The sequence below is a fragment of the Prunus mume genome, linkage group LG5, assembly GCF_029339155.1.
Source record: "Prunus mume cultivar Tortuosa linkage group LG5, ASM2933915v1, whole genome shotgun sequence".
Taxonomy (NCBI): domain Eukaryota; kingdom Viridiplantae; phylum Streptophyta; class Magnoliopsida; order Rosales; family Rosaceae; genus Prunus; species Prunus mume.
In genome coordinates this window covers 1,543,148-1,566,834 of record NC_142702.1, presented here as the reverse complement: position 1 = coordinate 1,566,834, position 23,687 = coordinate 1,543,148, and the positions used below count along the sequence as shown (strand labels likewise).

Sequence of the window (23,687 nt, the reverse complement as noted above, 5' to 3'; positions counted from 1 at the left end):
ACGAGGTTGATGGCTGCTGCGTTGCTTGCAATAGCCGAATGAAAGGGCTTGATTGCTGAAGAAAAAGTGGTCCATTTGCTTGAGCCATGAATGCCAATCTATAGAGGGTGAGGGTCTTCCTTTATTTCCAATAAGTAAATGGAGGTGATAGAACCAGCCTATTTCCAATGGTTAAAAGGGAGCACTAGGGCATGCTATTTTCTAGCAGGTGAAGCTAAGTACCATAAACTGATTATTTCTTATGGGTAAAAGGAAGCGCTGGAAATGGCTTGTTTGCAGCCGGTAATAGGGAGTTCTGGAAAATACTTGTTTCCAACGGGTAAAGCTATGTATTTGGAAAATGACTATTTTTTATAGGTAAAAAAAAGTGCTTGAAAAATATCTTATTTGCTCACCCACATTGGAGAACTCTAAGTAGTGGGCTTGGACTTTGGTGCTCCCAAGTAGCTAGCCCAAAGTCTCCATTAAGGGAAATTTGTATAAATACCACCTGAACTTTCAGGCATGTACGTCATTACCACCTAAATTTTTATTTTTTATTTGTAACCACTTGAACTTTGTAAAGTGTTGCAATCCACCACCTACGTCTAACTCCGTTAAAGTTTCAGTTAAATTTAAGGGTATTTTCGTCAATTAACTATAACTAAGAATAATTACATAAAAAACATAATTAAAAAAATAAAAATAAAATTAAGCTAACCTCCATATCTCTCTATCCTCTCTACTCCATCGTTTTTATTCCACCAAATATCATATTAGATTGCAATGGTCCATTGATTTTGTTGCCTTCTTGTTTTTTTTTTTTTTTTTTTTTGCCAAACCCTTCCTGCATTCATTTCATGGCTTGCACTATTTGTTCAAAAGCTTGTCCTTCATTTCAATGGAAGTTTGCATATCGAAAAAAAAAATTTCAGACTACAATTACTCTCTCTCACCCTCAATCCAGCAAATTCAAAAAATTAACATCAAAGCTAGAATTTAAATTTTGTAACTTCATCATGGGTTTTGGGAAGGAATCAATTGCATTCCTAGTATATATAAATATCCCAAAAAGGTCCTAAACATCTGTAATTGACAAACAAGTTCTAGGAATGCCTAAATTCAAGTACCAAAACACCAGTGCAGTCCTTATACAGGACATGCCTATAATAAACTCCAAATTAATTAGAAAACAGAAATATAACCAAGCAATTAAGTCCTCTATGATCTCTAATTCTTTGTCTTCTTAGTAAGAGACTTGAGCTTAAATTTCCTTGTTGTGTTGGTTGTCACAGAAGAAACAGGTTGTGATTCCATTGGCAAGCTAGAGCTTGGTTGGTATGTTGATGTATTTGCTAAATTTGGTTGAATTGTTTGTTCACTGATAGTGCTTGGTTGGCCTCTTGATGCCCTTGGTCTTTTTACCTACAAATGAATTCAGTAATTATGAACATATATCATGTGCTTGCAAATGATATGTTTGAATACCAATCAAGCTAAATACCTTATTGATATTGTTGGCACCACCTTTTTTATCGCACTTTCTCTTGTTGTGGCCATGCTCCCCACAAATGGAGCATTTTATTTTGACATGGAAGGATCTTGATAGCTTAGATCCAATAGATGCTACTGGTTTCTCATCTTTTTCTCTTGCCCTCACTTTTTTGGGTCTCCCAGGTTGCTTATGATACATAGGGGGCAAAATGGGAGGAAAGTTAGTGTGTTCCCACAACTCTTCATTGGCTATAGGGTGACTAAAAGGTCCAGAAGCCCTTTTCCATCATGCCTTCTTATAACGTGAATGTATATACTTGACAGGATCTTCATGCCTTCTACAAATGCAAGTTATTGCATGTCCACAAGGAATTTCAATCAAATTCCACCCTCTACATGTGCAAGTGTGCTTAGCCAGATCAACTGCAAATTGAACCCCACACGTATGCACCACTTGATACATTTTTTGTCCTGCCAAATGAGTAATGTAGTTACTGCTTCTCTACCTTATTCTTCTCAAGGATCGTATGGATCCTTGGCCCAATATCACCATGCCATTTGTCACATGCTTCCCTTTGTTTAGCCATCCTCAACATCATATACATTCTCAGAGTTTCCAACATAGTCAAAATAGGTTTATCCCTCGAATCCAGTATGGCACTATTGAATGCCTCACACAAGTTATTCAGCAAAATGTCATATTTTAGGTGCTCAGAGAAATGCGATTTGCTCTAGTAGTGTGCATTTTCCTTTTTAAGCCACTTATATGCTTCATCATCCAGCTTTTGTAAACTACTCATCTCAACATTAAACCAAGGCACTGTTGTTGCCCTTGCTACTGCCCACAACCTTTGCTTTAATTCTAAACCCTTGTGTAGTAATTTGAAGTTGTTATGAAGGTGTCTAACACAATGTCATCTTCATTTTTCTCAAATGATATGATATCATCTTCATTTTGCTCAAATGATACACCAAGCCCTTCTTCATCTTGCTCATAATCAGAATCAATAAATTCATCATCAGATTCAGTGGTTGCTTCTTCTTTTGTACATCCACATCCTCCCAATTAAATTCTAGCACATCTAATTGAGGAGACTTCTCTGGCTGAAGTGTGTTACTTTGTAGCCTCTCAGTTTGAAATATATCTATTTGCTGCACATAATTATTATTAATAGATGCCTGACTCTCTAGAAACCCACAAGAAATTCCATGAGAGAAATAAATGAACAACTCTACTGTGCAGCAAGTTATCAAACATGTTATTAAACACCTCATCATTTGTAATACAAACCAACTTACTTTCTAGCCCATTTACTCCCTCTGGCACTCTATAGTAGTATCCAACACGTTCTTGATTCCCCAATTTCTTTGCAAAATCATCAAAATCGAAAGGTGACATGTAGTCTCGATTTAAGTTGTCTACCCAAACCACACTACCACCAGAATAAAAGTTGTATCCATTACCTATGTCTTGAAGTTGACCACCATGGTGTATTTTAGCAGTCCACAATGCTAGATCTAACCCTCTGCGTATAGAACATTGAACAAACAAAAGTTACCACTATTTTTAAAATTTTGAAAATTTAACCTATATATCCATAGTAATACACTATACATGATCGTAATTTTCATGTGAAATTAGTTTTATACATGCAAATAACAAACAAAACATATAATTTTTCAGAACTATCTTCATAAACCAATAACAACTATTAGGAGCTGCTCCTTTTTGTTGAACTAACAAGGCAACGTTTTTAAATTTTATTTTGTTGGGTTTGTGCCCTACAAATAACCACTTAAAGAAGTTGGCATGTGAGAGTGTACCATAAAAAAAAATGCGAGTTAACTTATTAAAATTTGCAATTAATGACAAAGTGGCTTAATTGTCTACTTAGGTGTTAAAAAGTCGAGGAGATATGGTAGATTTCAACCATATCAGAATAGGCTTCCAAAGATTGGTAATGCAGTTCCCATGAAGTACATATATATGTTATGTGTGAGTCACAACATAAAATATAAACGTGGAAATTTGACATATTTGACATAGCCCCACAGACACTCAATGCAAATCTAGTTGTTAAGCAGAATATCATAATGGACAAAGAAAACTACAAGATTAAATAGCAATAAAAAATTTAACGTTACAGTAAAGTTAAACAATCAAGAAATTCAGAAGAAAAAAAAACACATAAATTTAGAATCGCAATTGACCATAAAATGTTAAAAAAACACAAATGTATCAATCAGCACATCGCTTACCAAACACTTACTTACAATCAAAAAAGTATAAATACATAATTGTCGAAGCTTACCGTAATTTGGTGGCTCCCCAACATATATGAAGTTATTATCCATATCAATTGTTTCAGTCCTCAGTTTACTACTCAATTTCAACAACCCACACAAGAGATGCCAAGCGACAAAGATGAATATAGAGTATGGTGTGTGCAGAGGGTGGGGTTTTTTTGCGGTGGAGCGAATTGACGTTGGAAAAGTTGGAAAAGTTGGACTAGGGTGAAAAGTAGGAGTAGGAGTATTGTGGGTCTTTTAGGTCAACTTATTTTATTATTTTAAAAATCTGTTTTTTTATATAATTATCCTTTATTCTAGTTAATTGAAGAAAATATCCTTAAACCTAACATAAATTTTAACGGAGTTAGATATAAGTGGTGGATTACAACACTTTACAAAGTTCAGGTGGTTAAAAATAAAAATTAAAAGTTCAGGTACTAATGACACACATACTTGAAAGTTTATGTGGTATTTATGCAAATTTCTCTTATCCAAGAGCTTCCATAACCTTCCACACCACAATCCCTCGTGCAAGTCCTGTAAACCACATGACTTGAGTTCATATGAGCTTAGTAGGTGATTGTCATATGAAAAATGTATTATTGGTTTGGCATGGCATGTACACTATTTCTATATTTATTTAATAAATTAATTCCCAAAATACAGCTTGGATTAACGCATGACCAACATTATATGTTATATTGGACTTTAAATGTCTTTGGGCTTCCGTGACTTTTCTGGGCCTCAACAACCTCCTTTTGGAGAATGAAAATATATCAAAAATTATTTTACCCCATATTGTTTGACTGTTTGCACTCTGACTCACCCTTTTATTTATTTTGTATGTTATTTTTTAAATTGAGGTGGTAAGCATGCTAAACTGGCAAAAGAGGATGAAATTGATTTTGCCGAAATAATCTTACATAAACATAAAGGAAAGTGTGTGTGAGTCATACTTCATCTCCAGTCCAGCTGTTCTTCATCTTGGGACCTGTAGGCCCTTCTTCCCCTAATACTTCATTTGGTAGACTCTTTACGAATTTATCAAAAGCAGATTTGAGCTTTCCAGGCAAAAGTTTCTCCACCGTTTTGATTTCTTCCGCAATGTCATAACTAATGTTTGGACCCCATTTCCTAGAGTAGTTCAGCCATGGTGGCTCAGTCACAGTCGACCCCAAATACTCAGCCGAGACTAATAAAAGGCTTCGTCCAATGTCCAATACCTTCTTACTCTTGGCTGTATCATTCCTTATTCCTATTCCGCCACTCCCTTGCAAAACAAGCCCTGCCTTCGGATACAAGGCATGCCCATGCAATGACGCATAGCCCACTGCTTTGTTTCCATTTTCAAACTCAAGCTGGGAAGCGTCCACCCACGTGCCCCCACTGTGTTGCGAGAAGAAGACCCTCCACAGTTCCCCTGTGAAATTGCTGACTCGTAAGGTCAAATGCTCCCAATCACCAACATGCTCGCCTATCTTCCCTAATGAGATGTTGAAAAAATCAACTTTGGCCATCGCCGGCCCATTGAAAGGGTAGAAGATCCATATGGCTATATCCGTAAATGTTGAGCCCAGCATGGGCTTTATGTGTAAATACACCTGACAGTCGAGTAGATCTCCCTTTTTCACTCTTTCACTGGAGCCTTTATCCACGGGTAGGTCCAGCCAATAAGAGTTATCATTTGAGCCACCTTGGGGAAGGTTGGAGCCCGTTGGTTCGATGGCAACTGCATCACCTTGTTTCTTGTATAGAAGGGCCCCATTGCTAAAAAACCAGCCTACCGAAGAAGGGAGGTATACTTCGTCAGGATGCAAGTATATAAGTGGCGAGTAAACTTCAAGTAATGCCTCAATTTGAGTCAGGTTGGGCATGTAAATATGAGAATTAGATAGAGATAGCGTGTTCTTCAAACAAGCCATCGCAATATTAGATGAAGGAATTCCATTTAGGGCTACGAATGTGCCAGCGGGTACGCCCATAGCTTGGGTCCCCCTATTGCTTGGTCTGAGGCTAAACACGTTAAAACCATTGGCATCACCAGCGGTACCTGGTCCCCAAATCCACGAGTCAGCCTCGCAGTGGTCAGTGAGGTCAGATCGAACGCACCTGATTTGATCAAGAGATGGCTTCTCCGGAGAGCTGGTGACCACATGGCCGATGGCTTCATAACCAAGTGGGGGAGTGGGTAACCAGACGTAGCCATCACCATCTTTCTTTAGATTCTTCAAGGACTCGCTATTCCACACGAGAGTGTAATCAAGTGGTTTCTTGAGTAAAGGGTGGTCATCTTCATCTTCGTCTTTATCTTTTGTTGACTTTGCCGCAAGGGCCCATCCCGAAAGAGGTTTGTTGTTGGGTTGGCTATAGCAACCAAGCATATAGAAACCTTGGGGTAAAGGTGAAGGTTCGAAGAAGCTTGCCCCAAGATTGTCTGGTCCCCCCTCATGGGTAGCCCAGACTTTGCTGAAAGATGATATCTGGTATACTTGTAATCCACCTAGATCGATGCTTTCACTTGCAAACCCATCACCTGAAACGTGGTTACGTGGATAAATCATATGATTAAGTTAATTAGCACATATAAACTACGTATCCAAAGAGAGTAGATCATCGTCAAACACAGACACACACACATATATATATGGCTAGTGTGTGTCTAAATTAGAGATGGTAGTGCGTACCAGGTGGCCAGCTGGGTAATGGAGCCGGAAGCTTGAATGTGGTTTCGATAGGTAAAGCCTTGCTTTTCTTGAAAACACCCCTTGCTGAAGCTGAGAGGGCAGCACAATTTCCCATTATTGATGTCTTCAAAGATTGAATTTCTATACAGAAATGATATGTAAAATCTATAAGGAAGTTAGAAGCAGAATAAAGCAGACGGAACAAGAAGCATATTCTGTTTCAATTGAAGGGATTGAAGGGCTTCAAAAAACGATTGGCATAAAAAGGACAGGAACTTGGATGTGTCGTGCAAGCAAGCCAATTTTGGCTATTTAATGCTTCCAAACATTGTTCAACTTGTCTTGAAAACCCAAAGAAATGCTTCCAAACATTGTTCAACTTGTCTTGAAAACCCAAATTGCTTTCTTTGGGGGAAATTGTGTGTTGTCTAACTTCTCATGTCCGTTGGCTTTTATATTGAGTGGTGATTTCCACTCCTTTTTCTCCTATTTTATCTACTTACACTCCTTTTTATAACTAAAAAGGAGTGTAAATGAATAAAATAAGTTTTAAATCATTCTTTATATTTTGTCGAACATGTCTGTTTGCATTATAAGTGGCAATATATATACATATACCCAAAAAAATAAGAAGATAAACTATGTGGTAAGGAAAGAATAGTGGCCATTGGCAAAATATAAAGCTTTAAACATTATGATTACTGAAGACCTTGATCATTGGTTTTAGTACTCTCTTCCTTTTTTTCTACCCCTTTTTTTATTTTCTTTTCAAATGAAAGTTTTTTTTTTTTTGGGAAATAAATAGATAGTATTAATAAGTTAACAAAATACAAAAATATCACATAAATTAAATTACATCATAAATAGAGTCTCGAATATAGAACATCCCATTATGAGAGATGCCTTTAGAGCCACAAAAATTTCATCGGAGCTCTAAATAAGGCTCTATCAACCTCTTTTAGAACCCCAACCATTGGGGATGGCCTGAAAATAGTGAATAAAGCCCAATTTGGAGCCCATGAGAAATCTTCCCAGCTCTATGTCTCATACAATGGGGACTCTAAATTTAGAGTTCTAAATTGTTTTATGATGTCATATAGGTAAGAGTTAATCTCAACTAGTTTGATTTAGGTGAAGTGATAGTTTGGCTTCTCAAACTGTGAACCATCAACGGCATTTCAATCCAGTTTGTAATATGAAAAAATTATAAATAAAAAATAAAAAATGACCAATCGGTCAAGTTCAGTCAGTTTGGCTGGTTTTCGGTCTCATTTGAGAAGCTATACCAGCAGTTACCCTTAAGGCATGTTTGTCTTTAGTACACTTCCAGTTTTAACAATAAGTACCCTATGTTTGTAAATTTTTTCCAATATGACCTCTTCGTTAGACTAACTGAGAATCTCTGTTAAATCTATGTTAAGTGATGAAGTGACATATATGAGACCCATTTTTTAAAAATATAAATTAATAAAAATATTAATAAAAACCCAATTTAAAAATAACTCGGTTTCTTAAATATAGATCCATTTTCGTCAGTGAACATTCAATGCAGTCCACATCCTTCCTTTGATTAATTTTGAGATTTTAATTTTAACCCCACATTTCTTTAAGTTCATCCCAACTTTTAATTTAAATTTTCATAATTTCTAAGAAAATCTCACTATCTTTCCAAACTACCATTAAATACACTCCAAACTCTATAAAAAAATTAAAAAAAACTAAAAGAGATTTCTATTTAAACCCCACAATTTTCTTTGTTCCCCAAAAAAAAACAAAAACAAATGAGACCCAAAATCTGAAATTTAATACTTTCTAAAGAAAGAGAACAACTTTACCTCTCTCCAAAAATTGTAGCTGAAATTTTAACACTTGGATATTGTTGAGAGAGTGAGAGAGACTTTGTCAACAGGAAATTGGAAGGAGGTTTCTAAAACTTAATATGAAGAGTGGTGGAGTGTGTGAGATGTGTGTATAGATGTACTAGGGTTAAATTATAATGCATGACAACACAAAAAAGTGAAATGATTCTGAGGGCGGCTACCTTATAGACAGAACCAAATCCACTTGTTCTGGAAAGAGAAATTGTTCGTCGCGGCTGCGATGTTTATAAGATCAAAGAAACCATATGACGGTGCTGGAATCCATATTGCAGTCCTGAAAACCACTTTAGATCCAGATCTAGAGATTTTGTTCAAGAGAGACAGAGAGAGGGGGGAAGACGAAGAGAGGGAGAGAGAAACCAGAGAGAAAGGGAAGAGAGAGAGGGAGAGCGCGAGCAAGAGAGAGAAGATGAGAGAATCACAGAGACCAGAGAGAGAGAGAAAGGGAAGATGAAGAGAAGCGACTGAGACCAGTGAGAGAGAGAGAGAGAGAGGGGAAAAATAGAAAAAAGAGGGAGTTGTCCTCTAGATTTGCGACTTGTAGGTAGTTGCATTGATGGATGGTTGTTATCGGCATACATCTCCTTGGCTTTAGTTGGGTACACTGCATGATGAGGAGTTCATTGCCAACTTTCCCATGTCAGGTTGACGAAAAAAGAAACCTTCCCATGTCACCAATCCGTATTGTTTTTTCTACATTTTATATTGCAAAATTACTGTTTAAGTTTCAGATGCTTTTATATTTACTATATTTAAATTAATAATCACCAATTTCTTAAAGTGTGAGATAACTAGTCATAATTAATAGTGACCACTCATTCAAATGTCACCAAAATCTATTTGTTGCTTTAAAATGGTGACTATTGTCTTCTTTTTTTGTAGTGACTCTATTTATGTTTTATGAAGAAAATCTTGGCTAAATATACGTGTCATTCATCCAAAAATTTTGAACGCTGAAAGAGTTTGCAGGCTAAATATATTATATTATTCTTATTTTACCTTGTTCATAGGTTTTTAGTGTTTTGTCTTTTTTGGGTAGAATTATTGTTGTTGTTAAGATAAATTAGTGTGTGGTTTGTTTGTCTATCATGATTGTGGTTGATCATTCGGTTTGCAGGTGTGTATAAAAGCATTTTTCTGGGTAAACTAATATAGCTTACGTGGGAAAATTAGTTTCTTTAATCAACTGAAAAAATAACTATTCACAAGGAAAGTGGTCCTCCATCGTGATTAATGGGATGAACAATCCCATGTAGTCTAGTTACTCCTAGTTGTGAAAGAGGTCAGAAAAAGACTCTGAATCAGGAGTTAATCAACACCCACCCAACCCATCCTACTATCATCCCTCTGTTTCTTCTCCCCCCACCCACCCTCCTCTTTCTATCTCCCTCTTCCTCTTTTCCCATTCTCTTTTCGACATCCACCAAACCCAAGTTCCATATCTGAATTTTTTTTTTTTAAAGCATACTGATTGTACCAAAAAATTGGATTTGAGATGGTTGTGGGATTCTTAGGAGATGTATGAGAGGTGAGGAGTGGAGGATGAGATCTGGGTTGGGTTTCGGATGAGTGTTGGGTGGGTCTAGGTATGGTTTTGTGTGGGAAGGGGTGGACCATGTGGGGCTGTGATGGCTGGGAGGGGGATGGGGAGGGCGTCAGGTCTAGATCGATACCCTTTGTTTTGATTTTACTTACTGGAATGATTTATATAGCATCGGCTGCTCAACTTCATTTTTTGCTTTTTTCAGATATGGATTTCTTGAATTTTGGTACCTTATTATGTATTTTTGGTTGTTGATTTGTATGCCGTCCAATAATTTAGGTTGTTGATATATGCAGCCTAATGCCAAAAAGGCATCCCGAATGTGAGAGATTTTGGGCTCTAAATGCTAAAGACCCGTCGGAGCTGTCCTCAAATATGTGGACGCGGATGTAGCCCCTTGAGCCCAGGTGGTCCCCACACGGTTCCTAAATTTAGAGTTCTAAATTGCTTTATGATGTCATATAGGGTAAGAGTTAATCTCAACTGGTTCGATTTAGGTGAAGTGATAGTTTGGCTTCTCAAACTGTGAACCGTCAACGGCATTTTAGTCCAATTTATAATATGAAAAAATTAGAACTTTTTTTAAAAAAAAGCATGACCAATCGATCAAGTTCGGTTACTTTGGATGGTTTTCGGTCTCATTTGCCCAGCTATACCTGCAGTTACCATTAAGGCATGTTTATCTTTAGTACACTTTCTGTTTTAACAATACAGTAGGGCTGCACACGAGTCGGGTCAGGCCGATTATGGGCCCAAACCACACCCCGAACCGGGCCTTGTCGGTAGGCCTAAATGCAAAACTGTGGACCTCTATTTTAGGCCCATTTTCGAGTTTGGTTGAAACCCGAATGTGTCGGGCCGGGTTGGTTCGGTTCGGGTATTTGCGAGGCCCAACAAAAGCAACACTTTAGGGGCTTTTTATATTCCAGTTTTCCAGGCCCATTCAGTTTTTGGTGATTTTCAACAATTCCAGTTTTGTGATTCCTGTACAACAATTCCAGTTTTTCCAGTTTTGATATTTCCTGTCCACCAAGCCAATCGTTTCCTTCCTATGATCCCAAAATCATTTATGTCCACCAAAAATCACAACAATGTCAGATTAGATAAATAGAATTAACAAAAATTGTCAAATCCCTAACATTTTTAATTAGGGTTTACACATTAATACCTCAAACTGAGAGAGAGAGAGAGAGAGTGACTAAAAGACTGAGTGGTGAGAGATTGGGTGAGAAAAATCAGCTGAGAGAGAGAGAGAGAGAGAGCGGGTGAGAAAGAAGAGAAGAGACAGAGCCGAGAGTGATTGATTGATTGAGAGAGGCAACGGCGAGAGTGAGTCTGAGAGGAGAAGAGCCGAAATGGAGAAAAAAAAATTGAAGCAAAGTTTTAGGTTTTCGCTCGATCTGGTGTAACGTAGCGTAGGAAATGCCTTCATTTCGACGAATCATCACTTGACACGCGTATTTATTTTTTTTAATAATATAATTAAAATACTCGGTCCGGTCTGATTTTTGGCGGGTTGTAGCCAATTAAAACCGGTCTAACTCGGTTCATGGTCGGTTGGGCCCCTTTTTTTACCGATTCTTCAATTTTTCAGTGTAAAAACCGAACCAAACCACCTTTGGCGGTCCGGTTCGGGCGGATCGATATGGTTTTCGGTAATAATGCTCACCCCTACAATACAGTACCATATGTTTGTAAATTTTTTGCAATATGACTCTATCGTTAGGTTAACTGTTAGAATCTTTATTAAGTGATGACGTGACATATATGAGACCCATTTTTTGAAAACATAAATTAATAAAAATATTAATAAAAACCCAATTTAAAAATAATTGGGGTTCTTAAATACAGATCCATTTTCGTCGGTGAACATTCAATGCAGTCTACATCCTTCCTTTGATTAATTTTGGTCCAGTTGTGAGTCAGTTGCCTAGCCATAGAGGCAAATATAGAACCCATCCCTTTAAAAAGATTTACAGTTCATGCCATTATCATGAAAGGCAAATAAACCAAGAATTCACTCTATTTATGTTTCTATCAAGAAAATCTTGGCTAAATATACGTGTCATTCATTCAAAAATTTTGAACGCTGAAAGAGTTTGCAGGCCAAATATGTTATGTTATTCTTATTTTACCTTGTTCATAGGTTTTTAGGGTTTTGTCTTTTTTGGGTGGAATTATTATTGTTGTTAAGATATATTAGTGTGTGGTTTGTTTGTCTATCATATTCATGATTGTGGTTGATCATTCGGTTTGCAGGTGTGTATAAAAGCATGTTTTTTGGGTGGACTAATATAGCTTCCGTAGTTTCTTTAGTCAACTGAAAAAATAACTCAAAACTATTCACAAGGAAAGTGGTCCTCCATCGTGATTAATGGGATGAACAATCCCATGTCGTCTAGTTACTCCTAGTTGTGAAAGAGGTCAGCAAAAGCACTTTACCATTCGTTTCTAAGTAATGCAACTGCTTCTTTTCCTCATTCATAAGGATTAAAAATGGTGGCGATCAACATCGTTTTAAAAGAGAATAGTTAGGGGGAGTAAATAATACGTTGTGCTGCACATTCGTTGAATACAAATACAATACAATATACGGCCGGCAAGTTGACTATTACAAGACACATTGGATTTAGAATATAATTTTGTCAAGCCCTGTCTGTAGACTGTAGACTGTAGGAAAGGAAGGAACTTTCCTAACCACAAATGCAAAGAGCATAGAACATAGAACATAGAACATAACGTTAAACAGGAAGCTCCAAATCATTACCCAACAAATTATAAGTAATTAACAAGCAAAGAAGAGGACTGCAGTCGGTAGACTCGACTCCCTCGTATTTAAAGCGCTCCGGTCTTCCTCAGCTTACTGTGCCTGCCCGCCAACTGTGCGGCTCCAAACATAAATACTGGTGGTTGATCCCTAAATTTAAATTAGCTATGTTTTCTGTCTTCAATACCTTCAATGCTAGTGCCTTGCAAATTCTCACCATCCTAAGCTTGCTCTTGGCCTCTGCTGCGCAAATCTCATTCTTATCCTCCCAATCTAATTCCAATTCCGGAGTCAATGTGTGGCCAAAGCCAAGAAACTTTTCGTGGCCTCAGCCGCAGCAGGCCAACCTGCTCTCCCCTAACTTCACCATCACTTTTCCAGACCACCACAAATACCTATCATCCTCCGTAAAACGGTACCTGCAGCTTATTCTAAGCGAGCACCACCTCCCCCTCGTCAACCCGTCCTCCTTCATCCACATCAACACCTCCGCCCCACCCTTGCTCACCCTCTCCGTCACCGTTGCTGATCTCAGCGCCCCTCTTCACCACGGTGTCGATGAGTCGTACACACTTTCAATCCCCATCGCCGGAGGAGCCGCTGATCTGGCTGCCCAGACAGCGTGGGGCGCCATGAGGGGCCTCGAGACATTTTCACAGCTGGTGTGGGGCGATCCCTCGCTCGTGGCTGTGGGCGTCTACGTGTGGGACTCTCCACTCTTTGGGCACAGAGGAGTGTTGTTGGACACCTCTAGAAACTTCTACGGAGTGCAGGACATGCTCAGGACCATTGAGGCAATGAGCGCCAATAAGCTCAATGTCTTCCATTGGCACATCACTGACTCTCATTCTTTCCCACTGATGGTGCCTTCCGAGCCTGAGTTGGCATCTAAGGGATCTTATGGGTCGAATATGCACTACTCTCCGGCTGATGTCGCCAAGATTGTTGAGTTTGGTTTGGAGCATGGTGTCAGGGTTCTCCCGGAAATCGATTCGCCTGGTCAGTCTTTCCTTTTCTTCTCAATTAATTAACTGCATCATTCATTACTACTATAATAGTGGCGGCTCTGCATACCCTGGCATCAAATTTACGCTATTGTCTCCTAGCTTTGTTGATGCTTTCCTTATGAGCCGACGGCAAAAACTGTTTGATAAAATGCCTCAAAGAGCCTGATAAGCAAAGGAAATGGATGCACCCGCACAAAGCAATTTGATTTGGTCACTATTTAAAAGCTTCTAATCACGCCCCCCACGAACACAAATTCTTAGGTCTACCACTCAAGATATCAATTCAAAATATGCCCAATATGTAAACTGTTTGATTCTTTCCACTAAGTTTTAGGGGAAACAACGAAACTAGCTCCTCTGCTCTGTATATGAATCGCTTAAATTACTCTCAGCCTCCTCTTCTATTCTTGAAATTGGCATTTTTTTAAATAAAAACTGAAAAGGGACCATAAAAAGCTTTCTGGCCACAAGCCTTTTCCTTTTTCCTTGATACACATGAGGATCTCGGGTGCCTTAGCTCAAGTCCTTGCACCAAAAGCCTTCTTACAGCTTACTAGATCAGTCAAAATTTCTCACCCAAAAGAACACTCCAAATTGGACCTATTTTTAATTTTATGTTTCTATAAGCTACTGCCAATTTGATTATTTAGGAGTTTTGGTCTTTGACTGATGTACTTCAAAAACTCCCTAAGTACCGACTCATTAGAGGCTCTGTCGTTGTTTTTTTATCAGAAAAGTGGCTTTGTTTTTGTCCAGCCACCTAGTGTTACAAATTCATTCTACTAACGATTCATTAGAGCCACTGTCTCAGTCAAGTTGGGACTTTTAGAAACCAAAATGCAACCTTTCTGGCTCTATTTGGCATGTGAGATTTCAAATTAGAAATTTAAGTTAATGTTAGTTATGAATAAAACTTGTATTCTGTTTTACAATAATATAAAAGCTTATACTTCTTTGGAAGAAATAGGAATGTCGAAGGGCTATCAAATGAGTCGGAGTCTACCTGCCTTACTTTTTTCGCTGTTCACATGATGATAAAGTTTTATAGATACTCAAAAGACATTAGACTATTTTATTTCTGGTTTTACACTTATCAATATCATAATTCTTACGCTCCTTCCTAATCTATATAACCTTCCACATTTTTTTGGGTCTACTAGCCTACTGTGATACACAATAGAATGTGAGCATCAAAACCAAAACCAATTGACAATCCAATATCATTCAAACTGTACTTACATCTCCGACCTGGGATACTCAATGAAAGACACATGTTTTGTTCTTCCAATAGAAAACCTCGGGAAATGGTATATCAATGATAGAAATAATATTGGGACAGGAATGGTTTTGGCCCAGATTGACAAACAAAACAAATATGAATACTGCATCAAACTATTCTGGTTCTCAAACGCAAATTGCACCTCCTAATAAGAACAGAAATCGAAGAAAGCACATCCACTTTCAGTTTCAGGGAAAACTAGTTGTCTACATGCTATGGGTTCACATGTAAAATTGTCTGGATTATGGGAATTTCAGAAGTGTGATGATATTGTCCCATATTATGGGAATAGGGATTATGATATTTGAAGAAAAGTGTGGTAGATTAAATTAGAAAGAAGCCTTCTCAGTGAGACTTAAGTTATAATGGTATAATGAAGGAGAGAGTGTGAGCCACCATCGCATGGTATGTAGTTTATTTTATTTTACGCTCTTGCTACATACAAGATGACCCTAATACCTTATTCAATTTTATAAGACATTCCTATTCCTAATCTCAATTGTGGTTGTATAATTACATCCTCTTTTATTTTAAATGTTTGTGCAGGCCACACAGGATCGTGGGCCGCAGCCTACCCAGATATTGTGACATGTGCAAATATGTTCTGGTGGCCAGATGGAGTTGATTGGGCTGACCGGCTTGCTTCTGAACCAGGAACCGGTCATCTGAATCCATTGAACCCCAAGACCTACCAAGTCCTCAAAAACATCATCCGTGATGTGGCAACGCTATTCCCTGAACCATTTTACCACGCTGGAGCTGATGAGATCATACCTGGCTGCTGGAAAGCTGATCCGACCATTCAATCATTCCTATCTGAGGGTGGAACTCTCAGTCAGCTCCTTGAGCTTTTTGTCAACTCCACTTTCCCTTACATTGTATCACTTAATAGGACAGTGGTGTATTGGGAAGACGTTTTACTGGATGATAATATCAAGGTGCAATCAACAGTTCTTCCCCAAGAGCATACCATCTTACAAACGTGGAACAATGGTCACAACAACACTAAACGAATTGTGTCTTCTGGATACCGTGTCATCGTGTCATCTTCGGAATTCTATTACTTGGATTGTGGTCACGGTGACTTTCTAGGGAACGATAGCATCTATGATCAACAAACAGGCAGTGTCGCGAAAGATGGGGGATCCTGGTGCGGTCCTTTCAAAACATGGCAAACCATGTATAATTATGATATAACGTATGGATTGACTGAAGAGGAGGTGAAGTTGGTGCTAGGTGGAGAGGTTGCATTGTGGTCTGAGCAAGCTGACCCGACAGTTTTGGATGCACGAATTTGGCCGCGAGCTTCAGCAGTGGCAGAGTCATTATGGTCAGGGAATAGGGACGAGAAAGGTATGAAGAGGTATGCAGAGGCAACTGATCGGTTGAATGAATGGAGGAGCAGAATTGTGGCTAGAGGTGTTGGGGCTGAACCCATTCAGCCACTTTGGTGTGTCAGGAACCCAGGGATGTGCAACACATTTAACTCATTTGGTTAAAATGCTCTGATTTTGTGTCTGAATGTGTGAATCTATTTTTAAAGGGAATAAAAGTGCATCAGTCAACTCAAAACCACCTATATAACAACCACCAGTGCCTAATGAAATACTCAAACTCGGCGAACTCTATCAATTATACTTAATGTGAAACAATGATAGCCAGATCAAAGCAGACTTGCCCTCTATCAATTTCTAACTTAGAATCCCCCCTTAATTTTGAACTTCTACTATGAATAATTGAAACTCATTAAGGCTGCTAGCATAGAATTCACATATAGAGAAAATCTTCTACCCCTGGATTTCTCTCTTTTGGTTAATATTTATTTTCTAAGCGCAAGGAAATTCATACTTTATTGTTGGTATATGAATATTTATTAAACAAAAAGGAGGGCAGAGCTCAGAACAAGAGAACAACGTACAAAGCAATGCATATTGTTGATGGTATACGCTCAGCAGTTAATTAGTCAATAAAATATGCAAGCTGGTTGCGGTTTCCATTTGTGGGACCCGACATATGTTTTAACTTGTGCTCATGTATATTTCTTTGAAGAAGCAATCCTTCCTTTTGTTGATTGGGCCAACTTGTCCAAACTTGGTCAACTTGTCCAAACTTTTGCTCCATGTTAGGTTATTTATGTTCCATGAATTATCAACTAGTGAAGTAATTGTTGTGTGGTGTTGGAGTACGGTTATGTTAACATAATATAATTCGTACACATGTTATAATATAAATAGATATTTATTAATATTATATTTTATAAGTGGAAAATTTTAATAATGTCATCCACCTACATTCGAATACGTGAACAAGTTATACTATGTTGTTGCATTCTAATATTATACAATAATTTACCTCAAAGAGTTGAGACATGTGTATGTCGTTGTTTTGTTATTGCTCAAAAGATAATGGAAAATAGAGCATGGAGACAAGAACAAGTGCACCCACACGGTTGTGATGAACGAATCGAATGGATGATGAAGCAACTGATAGCTAATGGATATATAGTCTCGACTGTATAAAATTAAAGAAAATTCAAGAGAGAAAAAAGGCATCCATGTGGCACAAATTTGGCATTCACCTTAGGGGAATAAGAAAGAAAAAAAAGACATGCATTGTTGTCGGCATGTATAGTCTCTCGAGATAGCTAATGGATGATGAAACAACTGAATTTGTGTTCGGAATAGCAATATAGAAAATTCATGAAAGTTAAAAACGTGTGAAATGAAATATCTTTTCACCTAAACCTAGATTTTTTAACAACCTGAGTAAGAAGAAGAAGAGAAGAAATCAAAATGAATCAATTCCCTCTTTCTTGCACTCATTGACACAATCGACATGTCCAAAATATTTTTATAATATTTCTTGCGAAAATGAGCTTCCTAACAAATGTCCTTTAAGTAAGGTACAAAGACAGGGCAAACGCAAGGAAGCCTTATTGTCTCTCTAAACACCATGAAACTTTCCAGTGTAGCATGCCCAATTCCAACCACGGCTGCTCTCATTGGCTGCCTTCTCTTACTCGCAACAGTTTCAGAGGCCGCAATATCTTGCAGCGATGTAACCAAGGACCTTAGACCTTGCCTGAGCTACCTAGTAAATGGCTCAGGGATGCCACCTGCTGCATGTTGTGCTGGAGCCTCAGCCCTCGCATCTGCTGCATCAACCTCTGCCGACAAGAAAGTTGCATGCGGCTGTATTAAGTCAGCAGCCCAGAAAATAAATCTCAAAGTTCAATTGGCCCAGGCTCTTCCAGGGAACTGTGGAATCAACTTGCCTTTCACTATTTCACCAAATACTGACTGTTCAAAGTAATTATACCCTTTGATCCAGATATATTCATTTTTCTCTCTCCCAATCCAACTACCTTTCGTTATGATTACCAATGTTTTACCATCAAAGTAATTTCCTACTGATTAAAGCTTTTTTCTGTTGTTGCTCCATCGGTTGCAGGGTTGGTTGAAGCTGTAGCAGCTTGAAGATCTACACCATTTGCATGGATATAGTACTATAATAATACCCAGTTCTGCACGTATCCTGAATATCTGTTGATGCACCTTTCGGATTCCTCTACCAAATTAAGTTAATATCGCCTACGTGTTTTAATTTCTTCTTCCAATAGTATGTTACTAGTGTTGTTCTGGATCAAATAAAGAGTTGTGCCCATGTGCATCTATGCTGTAGCAGAACGACTTTTTTATGTGATTGTGATACAATAGCACTAATTAGTTACAAAATTAAGACGGAATCACTAGTAAAGTCTATCTCACAATTAGAGCTGTCAAAGAGTCGGATCTTGATCCGAATCTGATTTGAATCCGATATAATTAATAGAAGATTGATCTAATTGTAGGATCCGATGATCCGATTATGTGTTGAATCCGTTAACCCGATAAGTTAACGGGACAGATCTAAATCTTGCCTAGTCCAATTCGATAATGATATGATCCGATTTTATATAATATATTTTATTTTATTTTATTATTTTATTATTATTGTTTATTAGAAATGTTGCCAACAACATAAAACTAAGGGGAGCTCTATTCCCTTCCATGTGAATCTTGCCACTTCTCTCTCTCTCTCTCTCTCTCTCTCCCCGCTGGCAGAGTAGCCTTCCTATCAGGTATGGAGGCAGTCTTATCTTGATGGGATGGGGTCTTGTCAACAGTGTGGGCAGTTCCTCATATTGTGGCTTTTTGGCAGGGTAGTGTTAGGAGTCGAGGCCGAGTTTATTAGGTGTTTTAATGTTTTGTACAAAGTCCACATGTTGTCTTTTTATTGGGCAGTTTGGCTCGGCGTATGCCGAGCATCAACAAAGCCAATTTTGGCTATTTCATGCTTCCAAACATTGTTCAACTTGTCTTGAAAACCCAAATTGCGTTCTTAGGCGGAAATTGTTTTGTATTGTTCAACTTCTCATATCCGTTGGCATTATAAGTGGCAATATGTATATTCATACTCCAAACAGAATAAACTATCCTTAGGGACAGATACATGAATTTTCCTTGCAGGGTTTAAAAATGGTAAAAATTTCTATACAAAAATAAACCCATAAAAATGAAATGATAATTAATAATTAATAATTAATAGAAATAAATCACATTACAATTGTTCACGACGAGAAAAAACCACATCATAATTAAAGAATTTGTAAATGTTTCAAACAATGTATATGTGAATACGAATTCAATTTTTACTTCTAGGGAGTTAGTAAGTATTCTGGACAAGTTAATCTGTATTTGTGCATGAGTTGCTACATATGGATAGTGGCACAAGTTTTTATAAAAAAATAGCCAAAATTTACCCTCCACTTTCATAAATGTCAATTTTATAAAAACTTTCAAAAATAGTCAAAAACTCACTTAAATAGACTTAAATGCCATCCAAATTAAAATCCACATAAATAAATAAAAGAAAGTCAGTGAAGAAAATAGGAGAGTGATATCCTATAGGCACTGTAAAGCGGGATTGCCGATAAGGAAGTGACCTTTGAATTGATCCATCAGCCAATTCGGTGACCTGTTTCGACTTTCCTTGTAATGTGCAATTATATGCATAGGAACCACTAATGCCTTTGCAATTGACTTTCTGTTCAAAATCCTGAGGCAATCCATCGGAAAACTCGATGCCTGCTGAATAAGCATTGGATATCTTCTTGAGTCATGTTTTCTATCTATACTTGTTTGTATTGAATTCCTCTTTCCTTTTATTTTACTGCCACTCTGAACTACCTTTCTTTATACTTTGGCCGATATCATGTAAGGCTGCTAAACTTGTAAAATTGGATTCATTAATTCTCAACATCTCTCAAAGATCGATAAAACTTTAGCTTGGATTACAGGGGGAAGAACTTGGTAGATAAAGATGAGAAATCATCTTAAGGAGAACCAGACCAATTTTTGTCAAGTCCACATCAGCCACAAAAAGAAAGACATGCTAATTAATTTGTTGCAATTAGCAAGAAAAAGGATAAAGAAAAAGGAGGGAGTGACAAAAGAGGTCTAGTTAGCTAGCAGAAGTAATACAACAGCAGTAAACAAGCAAATCTCAAAATGAAATGTAAAAATCAATAGTCACATAACAAACTCATTGGCTGTTTCAAACAAAGAATCATCAGAATCAGACAATATAAATCTACATCAAATGGAAAATCCCAAGTTTCAAGATTCACATATCCAATGTCAAAATCCATTTGGTAAAAACCCAGATAGATGAGCATGTAGATTCAAACCACATAATCCAGAGCAATCAAAATAAAACTAATTTCAAAGAAACCTACAGACATTAATAAAATGAACATCAAGACTACCTATTGGAGGTCAGTGATGGAGTTGAGCCTCGAGGTTGTAAGCAACTGCAACCTTAGGCGATTCAAAAGACAGACCTAGAAAATGGAGTCGGGGGGTTCGCGATTCGAGAGAGAGAGAGAGAGAGAAAACAAAAAGTGAGAAAAAGTATCATGTGGCCAATAAGTAGGTATTTATAGGTTGTATTTGCAAAATATGTGGGAAAAGGCGGTATTTGCAGATTAAGTTTGGATTGCAGTGGCATTGAGCGGTATTTCCCTAAATTTTTTACCCCTTCTTTTATTATGCCTTCGGCCCATTCCTATTGTACCCAAACTATTTGTGTAGAGCCCATTAGGTCCTTTCTACTGGGCAATGGCTGAACTCGGATCCAACCCACCACATGGGCTTCTTAAACCCTAATTGGCCTGCATATATAAAACCTAGTTAGAAAACCTGAACTGAACCTGAAGTGGGGGCGGAGGAAACCATTTGCGGCTCGTCTCAGGGAACCTAAGGACAGAGGCAACCTCCACGTCCTTCTCTCCCATCATGGGTCGCATGCACAGTCATGGAAAGGGCATGTCCGCCTCAGCTTTGCCTTACAAGAGAAGTTCGCCTAGCTGGTTAAAGGTCACTGCTCCAGATGTAAGTAAACGAAAAGCCCGAGATCTAATATTGAAGTATGTAATTGTCGATGTCAATTTGAGTGGGTTATATCTGTGATTAAGGTTGAAGAGAACATCTGCAAGTTTGCAAAGAAGGGTATGACTCCATCTCAGATCGGTGTGATTCTTCGTGACTCTCATGGTATTGCTCAGGTCAAGAGCGTTACTGGAAGCAAGATCTTGCGTGTTCTTAAAGCTCACGGTATGACTTTTAATTTTAATATTTTTCTGTATGAGTTTTGTTGCACTGTTACTCTGAAAATTATGTTAGAAGGTTTGGATGTGTAATGAAACTTGTGGAATTGAAACCCATTTCTCCACTGAGCCCGATTACATAGGTGAAGATAAACGAATAAGCACTAATTGATTGCTTACACAATTTTTTTCTGGATTTTAACATGGGGTTTGGTCGTATGATTAGGCTAGCTCGAAAAGATGACCTTTCTGTCTTCATTTTGTATGTTTCATGTTCTCTCAAAACGTAAAGGAGTGTGTTTTTGTTCTCAAACAAGTCTGTGGAGGTGTCCTTTCTAGTTTCTTTCGTACTACCCAAACGACAGCCTACTTTTTTGTATTTTTTTTTAATAAATAAAATATTTATATATTTAAAAAAAAACATAATTTCCTTTTGTTGTTGGCGGGTAGGTCTTGCTCCTGAAATTCCTGAGGATCTATACCATCTTATCAAGAAGGCAGTGTCAATTAGGAAGCATTTGGAGAGGAATAGGAAGGATAAGGATTCAAAGTTTCGGTTGATTTTGGTTGAGAGCAGGATTCACAGGCTTTCTCGTTACTACAAGAAAACGAAAAAGCTTCCTCCTGTCTGGAAATAGTAAGCATTCTTTATCTTTTTTTTTCCATCTTCATTTTTATGGTTCTGGAAATACTAAGCATTCTATATCTGGTTACTATATTACTATATTGCTTGCCTTCGTCCTTTTCAAAAAAATAAAAAATTATTGCTTGCCTTGTTGCTTTGCATATGTAAGGAAGTAGAACAAATAGGGTTCTTTGCAATATACCCTTCTAACTTGTTTTGGGGCCTAGTTTGTAAAATGCGGAATGGGAAAAGTACATGTTTTATTCGGCAAAATTTTGGCAAGATACAATTGAAAAGTTCGGCCGCTATATAATATTTTTAAATTTTTTAATATATATTATTTTTATTCAATAATATGTGAAAAATAAGTGAAGTTTGTCTGTATTATTTAAAATTTTGTAAAAAAAAGTGAAAAATATGTATGTACGTGTATAATAGTAGATTGTACGTTTGTTTAAAAAAAACCATGTATTTTACTGATTCTTTAAAGACTGGCACAGATTATAGAAATATTATTGAAATATATGTACTTACGTGTATATAATTAGAGTATTAAACAGAAAAATGCTAGCTGAAATCGGTATATCACACAACAGCATAAGCTTGAGTATTCTCAGTTTGTATATTTGGTCAGAACATATGTGAGAGCCCCACAATTGAAAAAGGGCTTTATCTTAATGTTGTAGAGCATCTAATTAAGCAGATGTTTAGTCCCATTTATGTGTATGTGCCGCCGATGTTTAGATTCATTGCTGACATATTTGTTCTCTGTTTCTGTACGATAATGCTGTGAACCCTGTTTTGTTTTACAGCGAGTCAACCACTGCCAGCACTCTGGTTGCTTAGGTTGGGAAAGCAAGACGGAAGGTTTTGGTATTCTTTACATAGACAGAGAAACCTAGAACCTAGATATTGTAGTTTGCTTCTGTGCCCTTCAGATTTTATATCAACTTTTGCATTTTTATCCTACATTTCTATACCACATGATGCGATTGGTTGTTGTGTTCCCAAAAAATAGGACTACTTATTTTGGTTTTAGTAATGCTACACTTACTACATTTTTATCCCACATTTCTATACCACATGATGCGTCATATCCATATCATATGCCACATCAATTAAATCAATGAAGTGTATTTTAATAAAGTTTAATTAACAGTTTTTTTTAAAAGTGTTAATAAATCATAAATAAAAAAATATATTAAATAATTCTAATTGATGTGGTTGTCCACTATGGTATACAAATTTTGTGAGAGTAACATTATTCTTCTGGTTTTAAATTTTTTTTTAAAATTTAATATGAAAAAAATGTTAATTGAATGAAAAGTTTCAATTCTTAATAAATTCAATAAATGTTGTAAGAGTAGTAGTAGTTAACAAATTCAGTCAAATGCCCCAATTTTATCAGTTTAATTAAAAAAAAATTAACTTAAATAAAAATGTAATATTTTAATATTTTTAAATAAAAAATTTCTAACAAAAGGAGAAGCC

General features: G+C 37.3%; 4 protein-coding genes across 14 annotated transcripts; 3 read left to right on the top strand and 1 right to left on the bottom strand.

Moving 5' to 3' along the window:
* Positions 1-2,474: 2,474 nt before the first annotated feature.
* LOC103330573 (hypothetical protein At1g04090-like) lies at positions 2,475-8,837 on the bottom strand. Of its 11 annotated transcripts, none has more exons than XR_016127173.1 (6): positions 8,491-8,837; positions 6,450-6,614; positions 4,722-6,298; positions 3,786-4,302; positions 2,773-2,999; positions 2,475-2,625 (listed from the first exon to the last, which is right to left on the bottom strand). XR_016127173.1 is itself a non-coding variant. In XM_089052860.1 (6 exons), the coding sequence occupies exons 2-5, from the start codon at positions 6,562-6,564 to the stop codon at positions 2,970-2,972; spliced, it is 1,806 nt and encodes a 601-aa protein (XP_088908986.1). In that variant the 5' UTR covers positions 6,565-6,614; positions 8,491-8,836; the 3' UTR covers positions 2,475-2,625; positions 2,938-2,969. The 11 variants fall into 11 exon arrangements, 7 of the variants coding, with proteins under 7 accessions (XP_088908986.1, XP_088908985.1, XP_088908988.1 ...); XR_016127174.1 differs by having other exon boundaries at positions 2,938-2,999; XM_089052860.1 differs by having other exon boundaries at positions 2,938-2,999; positions 4,219-4,302; positions 8,491-8,836.
* Positions 8,838-12,478: 3,641 nt separating this feature from the next.
* Positions 12,479-16,497, top strand: HEXO2 (beta-hexosaminidase 2). The gene is made up of 2 exons (XM_008233167.2): positions 12,479-13,638; positions 15,472-16,497. Exons 1-2 carry the CDS (start codon positions 12,807-12,809, stop codon positions 16,422-16,424), a joined length of 1,785 nt encoding a protein of 594 aa, XP_008231389.2. The 5' UTR covers positions 12,479-12,806; the 3' UTR covers positions 16,425-16,497.
* Positions 16,498-17,849: 1,352 nt separating this feature from the next.
* On the top strand, positions 17,850-18,605 carry LOC103330571 (non-specific lipid-transfer protein 8-like). The gene is made up of 2 exons (XM_008233166.2): positions 17,850-18,233; positions 18,376-18,605. Exons 1-2 carry the CDS (start codon positions 17,878-17,880, stop codon positions 18,383-18,385), a joined length of 366 nt encoding a protein of 121 aa, XP_008231388.2. The 5' UTR covers positions 17,850-17,877; the 3' UTR covers positions 18,386-18,605.
* A 2,560-nt stretch (positions 18,606-21,165) lies between these two features.
* LOC103330570 (small ribosomal subunit protein uS15y-like) lies at positions 21,166-23,265 on the top strand. Its single transcript, XM_008233165.3, has 4 exons — positions 21,166-21,356; positions 21,440-21,578; positions 22,022-22,208; positions 23,009-23,265. The coding sequence occupies exons 1-4, from the start codon at positions 21,261-21,263 to the stop codon at positions 23,040-23,042; spliced, it is 456 nt and encodes a 151-aa protein (XP_008231387.1). The 5' UTR covers positions 21,166-21,260; the 3' UTR covers positions 23,043-23,265.
* The last annotated feature ends 422 nt before the right edge of the window (positions 23,266-23,687 follow it).